At 38.2% G+C, this 8,351-nt stretch overlaps 1 protein-coding gene across 1 annotated transcript; it reads left to right on the forward strand.

The window, feature by feature from the left end:
* Window positions 1-3,266: 3,266 nt before the first annotated feature.
* On the forward strand, window positions 3,267-7,012 carry LOC124288511 (frizzled-2-like). The gene has a single exon (XM_046725032.1). The coding sequence runs from the start codon at window positions 3,440-3,442 to the stop codon at window positions 5,162-5,164; it is 1,725 nt and encodes a 574-aa protein (XP_046580988.1). The 5' UTR covers window positions 3,267-3,439; the 3' UTR covers window positions 5,165-7,012.
* Window positions 7,013-8,351: the final 1,339 nt, after the last annotated feature.

Here is an 8,351-nt window from a genome sequence, read left to right on the forward strand (position 1 = left end):
TCCAACGTTGTGAGATATTTTTGGATATGATGCATTTAATATCGCTATGATACCCGTGTCAAACGCATCATTAGAGGTAGCTATTTCTTTTTAGCTTCTTTTTTAGCCCCCGTCAGTCAAACGTTGATGTATGCCTTCATAGGCGGATCCAGAGGGGTGTGCAGGGGGTGCTTCTCCTCTCTCTCTTGTGCTGTTGGTTTGTTAAATGACCATTGAAACTCAGGTAAAAATGAAGTGTGCACCCCTCCTTTTCTCTATAGTGTGCACCCCCCTTTCTCAAAAAGCTGTATCCGCCCCTGGCCTTGCTTGTCCGGTAGTTAAATACTCCGGAGGTATATGTCCCCAACCGTCTACCCTTGTTATACAGTGGATATGGGATAGTCAGTGGTTGATTGTACGTCATCGTACGTACACTGACGAGAGTGGTGCTCATGACATCACTGGTTTGTTTGTCCAGAATCGAGGTCGCACGTTTTTCACATTGTCCTTTGTGAAAAAGAAGGGGCACGCTTGGCAATTATCAGTTAACACACAAGCGTTTAAAGTAGGAAAAAGTCAAGTGTTTGACATTTGGCAGTCGAGTTGTTATGTTCAGTGATAAATGAGATAATTGTTGTGTTGTAGCATTGCTTTTATCAGCTTATTATGGCGAACACAAATTACGTAGTTATTATGCCGTTATGCTACAGTGTTTCATAACTTCGTACATTTGTTTGCACACCCATTTACAAAATCTGGATTTATTCTCTGGGTCTGACTCTTCCACAGCTCCATGGAGTACCTTCAAGTACACATATATACGATTTTGCTTGATTCATACTGCCTGTATGTACCAACAGGAACACTAGAGGGCTTCATGGAATTCCACGCCGCACGAAAGCAATTATCTTATTACAAAATACATTGAGAGTATACGGACTCGCTTTTAATATTATAGCGTTACAATGTTAGTCTTCTGTCATACAGACCTGAAACAAATTTATCCAAGAAAGCCCATGCAGGTCTAGAATATGTGTCAAGTCTGGATTTCTACTGTTTCTGAAAACGAAGAAAGTTTCTGGGCTTCATTATATTTTATGAATATTTTATATGAACCGTTATTCTGTGAAATACGTTCTTATTTCAGAGGATAGATGTTAGTCTAATATGTGTGATTCTTGCTTGCCTGTATCTACCAACTCGAAACCTTGAGGGCATCATGAGATTCCACGCTGTATTAAAGCGATTTTTGTATTACAAAATACATTGAGATTCGCTTTTAATACCATAGCGAAATGTATATTCCCGGTCACATGGGTATATTACTTGTCCTCAGTTATAATAATTACTCATTAGTCAAGGTATGATTTGTTAGTAAATTATGATTTACAAACTTGCATTTCACGAATACAATACATAAAGTATGCTTCAATATTCAAAACTTAATTTTCAGTCGGGTCTACATAGTTATGCAATATGGTGTAATAGAAAAAAACTGTTTACATTAAGCATTTTATCAATGAAATATACAATGGTTGTAGATCCTGATAAGAGCGGCTCGTGTTTTCATTAGGAAATAAAAAAGTCCTTATCTGATAATAGTGCTTTGAAGATAGCCGTTTTGCACGATCAAAGAGACCGACTTAATTAAAACAATAATAGGCGCTCAACATGTTGACAGCGTTGATTACCGTCACCGTGTATAATAAAAGTTAAAAATGTAAACATTATATATTTGAAAACTCGGATAAATCCGAGGTATTGTTGGAATCCTTATAACGTATAACAAGAGAGAGCAAATAATCTCTATAAATATTTAACTGTCGTATTTACAACTGCATTACAATTAAGAGGACATATTACAGCTGTTTCATAAAAGTAACCCACATTCCATTATAAATCCCATTTAATATGTAAACCAAAGTATTTAGTAAAATAAAAAAATAAAACATGAAGAAATTACTTCGGGGTCTTTGATTAAGGTGTGCATTTCGACCATGACATTGTTTCGGAAGAATTGTTCAATGAATGTTTTGCCCGTTAGGTGTCAGAGGTAGAAATGGCCCCCAACAATAACAAATAGATCGGGCGGTCAGGCCGGGTGATTTTATTCTTCTAACTCAAAATAGTTGCTCAATAAATCAATCATACGATTGTCTGGCCCCAACTCGATAATGTTGAGTGCAGCCTCAATCAACAAACAACAACAAAAATAATATTCAAATAATTTGTGTTTTGGAGTTCTTTCTTCGCCACCTGAATGAAGTTCTTTTGTATATTCGATAAAGCTACTTCGTTGAGTCAATTCTTAGATAATTACACCACAAAACATAAACTGGTGTAAACTGATTGTTTTGCGAGATTAGGTGTGTTGTGTTTTTTAGAGCTAAATTCATAAAAGTTATGAATACATTTTAAATGAAGTAGGCTATTCTGTGTGTAGCTATATTTATATACCGTTGGGAACCGTACATGTTCACTGACAACTGAAATATTGATATTTTTTGCACAAAAGAATAGACTGTTATTTATGTATTATTTATTTCTTTCCCATCATTTCAGTCTCAAATAGTAACAGACAGATCTATGGTTCTGCATCTGGTAAGGGACTAGCCACAAACAGTTTCCCATTTCTTTTCAATTATTCAACACAGAACACAACAGACTCCACGTTCGTCTTTCCAGCAGTCGAGCTATTTGTTGTTACACCTGTGTGTAAACTGCGTATTGAGGGCACATCCGTCCCCAATCGGGGAAAATAGATGTGTATAGAACCCCCGAGACAATACACGTCCTATCAAAACGTGTATACTGGGGTGCGTGGGGTAGATTAAATAGTAATCAACCACCGTGACCTCCACTAGCTGATTCATTCATGCATGAATTGTGCAGAAATATTCGTCCAAGCTGTGCTTTCAAAAAACGCTCCAAATATACCTGGGATATAAAACTGTTTAAGTTTTGTCAGAGTTTTGTGAAGAATCAGCAACATTTTCATTAATGTGTCGGTAGAGTGCATGCAGCGAATCATTATCGCTGCTTCGGAGTCAATAGTCCGCGCATAATATTCAATCGCCCTTGAAAAATATGGCATTTACAAACGCTGGAGGAGAAAGGAACAGCCACTCGTGGGTTTTAGCCAATCGGTGCGATCCTGGCGGCAGTGCTCTCCTTTCCATTGGTGAATCATAGGTCACCGGTTTCTAGTTGCCCCACTACTAGTCACGCCTTTGTTACAGAACGGGCATATGGAATTTGGGGCTCCTAGAAACCGCTGAGCTTAGTTGTCTGTTTGAAAGTGGCCTCACAAAGGCAGCCATGTTTCGCTAGGAGCGAGTTAGATCGTCGAGAACGGGGATTTTACGATTGCCATGAATCGAAGACGGTAAGGTATTGAGCTGACCTACACCACACTCGGATATATTCGAGATTACCCGTATACGACAGTGTGCTTTCAAATATGGGGAAGTTCCGATCTTTGAAGAAACTGTTGTTAGAAGTCCTGCTCGTATGTTGTATGCTGCAACATGGAGGCCGAGTTGACTGTCAGCAATCTCAGTACACAAGGATCACAGACCAGGCCTTGGCGCCTCACGGCAAGTGCGAACCTATCACTATACCTCTCTGCAAAGACATTCAGTATAATGAAACTATTATGCCGAACTTGTTAAACCATCAAAAACAGGACGATGCAGGCCTAGAAGTTCACCAGTTCTTCCCTCTCGTCAAAGTTCAGTGCAGCCAGCAGCTGAAATTCTTTTTGTGTACAATGTACGTTCCGGTGTGTACGGTTCTGGAGGACGCTATACCCCCGTGTCAGTCCCTGTGCAACCAGGCAAGGACTGGATGTGAAAGCCTCATGAACAAATTCGGATTTCAGTGGCCCGAGAGTTTGAAGTGCGAGAAATTCCCAACCTCGGGTCTGTGTGTAGGAGAAAATAACACCGAACCAGAACAAACCTCAAAACCTACTCCGACGGGCACCGACTACCCGATTCATCCTGGCGGGGGAGGATTGCATTCGTCAGGGAAGAAGAATGATAATGTCACAAGAGATCTGGGATTCCGTTGCCCCTTGACTCTGAAAGTACCAAAAGGGTTCGATTACAGGTTAAAAGTCGGCACACAGCCGCCTGAGCGGGATTGCGGGGCCCCTTGTCATGATATGTTCTTCAAACCTGACAATCGGGAATTTGCAAGATGGTGGATTGGAGTCTGGTCGTGTATTTGTCTTGCCTCAACACTCTTCACGGTGCTGACATTTCTCATTGACATGCAGAGATTCCGGTATCCAGAGAGGCCTATCATTTTCCTCTCGGGCTGCTATTTCATGGTAGCCCTGGCTTATGTTGTAGGCTTTGCTCTGAGGGAGAAAGTGTCTTGTAATGAACCTTTTGATCCACCTAATGATGAAGCATCTTTGAAAATGGAACCAATAATCACCCAGGGAACGAAGAAAGAAGGTTGCACAATTCTGTTCATGATGTTGTATTTCTTCAGCATGGCAAGTTCAATTTGGTGGGTAATTCTCACACTCACCTGGTTTCTTGCAGCTGGAATGAAATGGGGACACGAGGCAATTGAAGCAAACTCTCAGTACTTTCATCTTGCAGCATGGGCTGTACCAGCCATCAAGACCATTGCCATTTTGGCCATGGGGCAAGTGGACGGCGATGTCCTCAGCGGTGTGTGTTTCACGGGCATATTTGATGTGGATGCTCTCAGAGGATTTGTGCTAGCACCTCTTGTTGTGTACTTAATAATTGGAACATCTTTCCTCCTAGCTGGATTTGTATCTCTCTTCCGTATTCGTACCATCATGAAGAGTGACGGCACCAAGACTGACAAGCTTGAAAAGCTCATGGTGCGAATTGGAATATTTTCAGTTCTGTACACTGTGCCAGCAACAATTGTAATAGCGTGCTACTTCTACGAACAATCCTTCAGGGACCAATGGATGGTGACTTGGCATGCTGGTGTGTGTGAAAAGTATAAGTTTCCGTGTCCATATGGAGTCACTTCCAAACCATGGCCAGATTTTAATGTATTCATGATCAAATACCTCATGACCGTGATAGTTGGGATTACATCAGGGGTGTGGATCTGGACTGGTAAGACCTTCCTTTCATGGAAACAGTTCTATTGCAAAATCTTTTCACCCAGAACAAATGAATCCGTAGTGTGATGTTCTAGCCAAAAACCAAATGGTGAAAGACAATAAAAGGACGGGGCTATTCCTGTTTTGACAGAGGCTGGGCAGTTGGGAGGCTGGGTATGTGATGGATGTGGTGCAGTGATGCAGTGCATTTCAGGCCTCCCAACATGGAGAGAGGAACAATGAATCAGTGCTTACAAGTGATAATGAATGAGTGGATCTATAGAACATTTCCATGATCCCTCATTGTTAAACAGTGCTCAGCCTGAACTTAAACGTTAGCGTCCAAAATGGTGCCATTCACATGACGGGTCAATTAGACAATTTTAAAGATTTTGGACATCTTGCAAAATCAACATACTTTTGACATGCAAGACGAGTATTTATGTCCTCCATCCCAGCATTCTGGGAATCTTGAACAAATGTGGATGTGAATTAAACAGTATTTATGTATTATACAAGTGTGAATCTTGAAGATTCCCCTAGAACACCAAAGCTTAGCCTTGTCTGTGAACAAGCTGAATGCTAGCTGAATCAAGGATTTGAAGAGGTTTTTCTCGACTGTATATCTGTGATTGGTTGTTTTTAACAATGCAAAATTGCTCGGAATTCTAAATTAAATTCAGACAGTTCACATTAGTGACGAATCAAGAGTTGTGCACAAATCCTATGCTTTACTGTAGAATTTACATTGTGTAAGGTTGTGTAGGCAAAGTACTTTAAATGATCAAATTGTGGATTTTAGTTACCATGGAAACTACCATTATTCGAAAAGGATGGTCACATAAAGTGTGGTTGGAGAGTGAGTGGAGAGATACTGTCTTTCTCTCATGTAAATATATTTTGTAAGAACCACATTTCTATACTTCCCCCTGTAGCTATATGCTTGTTAAGTTTGTGTACATGTGTATGTAGAATGAGGAAAGTAGTGTTTTTTAGTTCAAAATTTGCCAATTAAAATTTGTAGTAATTCTAACAATGTTTTATAGTTTTGTTTTTAGGTCAAACTGAAAATCAGTTCTCTGGTTTACTCTGATATAAATGCATGTTATTAAGTTATAAAAACATCCATAGTATACTGTATATTGTATAGTGGATAATGAAAATACTTTAAATAGTTACACTGGTATTCCTGGAACATATAATTGCAGAGTTAAAGTGTCTTTTTTTAAAGAAAAAAAGTAAAGGAAAATCTTTATTTTATGAAAGCATTGTCATTTAACTTTTTATAAAATTATTTGATAAGGTTTTATTGGCTTGATACTGTGTTTGAAGAAGTCCACGAATGATTCATAGCAGAACTATTTTCAATTGACAGGCAGTTAGGAGAAACAAAACTTCAAATAAGAAATATGCCCCTTACTGAACCCAGACAGGAGAGGCTGGGATGTTATGTTTTATGTTGAATGGACCAAAGATGGAATTATTTTGTTTTATTGTAATCTTACAGTTTAAATCTAGTTGGCATTTACAATGAACAATTATGATGCTGTGTTAATAATTTACTAGAGCACTTTGAGGAACAATATTTTGACTCCCATTTTTATGGATATTGAATTGTTTGGACATCTTTACTAGCATTTTTCTGAAATGATGGTTCATTGGTCTCTTTCGACAGGAAAGTGAGCATGAAATTATCAAATATTCATTTCTGACAACTGAATGTGATAATGGCAATTAGTTCATACAGATTTTTAGTCTCCTTAACACATGCATTATTTTTTATGCTATTTGATGTTATTCCCTATATGCATATTTCCAATGGAAATTAAATCTGTCAAAAAGCATTTGTAAGTTTACCATGATTCATTTGCAAACTGCTGTTGGCAGATCAAGAAAAAAGTTTGTATTTAAAAATAAAGCTTTTTTAAACTGAAACTCTGCATTGTTCATTTCTCCAGGGTAAACGTGAGTAGGTAGCACTTTTTAAATTTTAAAACACATATAGTTCATATCAAGGTACTTAGCCAAAGTTCCTCATGCACGACACTAAAATAGTTTTGTTATAAAATGCATTATTTACGGTAATAGTTACTGAACATGTTTCAACTGATGATGCCGGACTTCTGTATATTTAATTGTAGGCTACAACTGACATTGTCATCCACGTTTTATAATGTGGTAATCGTAGTAGTTCATTCTTCATTTACTTTTTAAGAAACTTTACATTAACTGTTGAGGGATTTGTTCAACATGGATTGTTGATGGTTGCTATGACTACACATATGACTCAAAAGAGTTAAACAACACCTGAGTCATTCATAGTATATAGTTAATCCGTCATGGCAGATTAACAAGTAATATGAAGACTCTTGTTAACTTCTGAGTGGTATGTGATGTCATTCATGGAGAAAGGAAACCCATTCTTCTTGAGTAGTATTACTTGGATTCTGGGTGGTAAGAGAACTCAATCTGGTGTGTAATGTTTGAATATGTGTAACCAGTACCAACAACTGAAAGTTTACACAAACCAGTATGGGCACTTCATGCTGTGCACTGTTTTGCTTGCAACTCCACACACATACTGTATAATTTCTATCTCTTTGGGATATGTTGGTGCGTGGAGTTTGTTACTGTGCATGGAGTGTTCCTGATACCAGTCCACTGTGATTAAAATATGGGATTTGTCTGTTGAGTCAGAGCTGACAGACCATATGTAACATTCACGAAGATCTGAAGAATGAGTTAGAACCATCACAACTGATTCCATCTAACAGAACACCAAGTTAAGGATTTGGTGGATAGCCATTGGTGAAAGCTAAACACAATATTATGAAAGATACTTCCCCATATATTCAAAATCTAGTTGCTGTGTATATTAAAGAAATCTAATTTGTCCCAATTAGAGAAGAAATGGTAGACATCATGAAAACTGTTATTTGATTTTCTTCCTTTGTTCATATATGGAAGTAAATTCACTATCAGCTGAACTTTTAAATAAGAACGAAAACATTGAATATATTGTTTTCCTTCTGATGTTGGTATGTTTAGGAATAATATTTGAATCTATAAGGATTAAATGTGTTCATATAATGTAAACACTCGTCCATTTCTAATGAACTTCATTTGGTGGCAAGGTTTTTCTCTGTCTATTCATTCATCACATGGATTAACTGGGTAGAGAGTGTGATATCACTACTGGTGAACAACATTGCTGGTAGTGTTGATACTGGTGATACCATTACTTGTGAACAACATAGCTGGTGATATCGTTACT

Source organism: Haliotis rubra, unplaced genomic scaffold, assembly GCF_003918875.1.
Source record: "Haliotis rubra isolate DU_JTF1 unplaced genomic scaffold, ASM391887v1 Scf42, whole genome shotgun sequence".
In the NCBI taxonomy this organism is placed as follows: domain Eukaryota; kingdom Metazoa; phylum Mollusca; class Gastropoda; order Lepetellida; family Haliotidae; genus Haliotis; species Haliotis rubra.

Bases quoted from the DNA above. Each gene is read 5' to 3' on its own strand.
- LOC124288511 (XM_046725032.1), top strand. From the start codon at position 3,440: ATGGGGAAGTTCCGATCTTTGAAGAAACTGTTGTTAGAAGTCCTGCTC.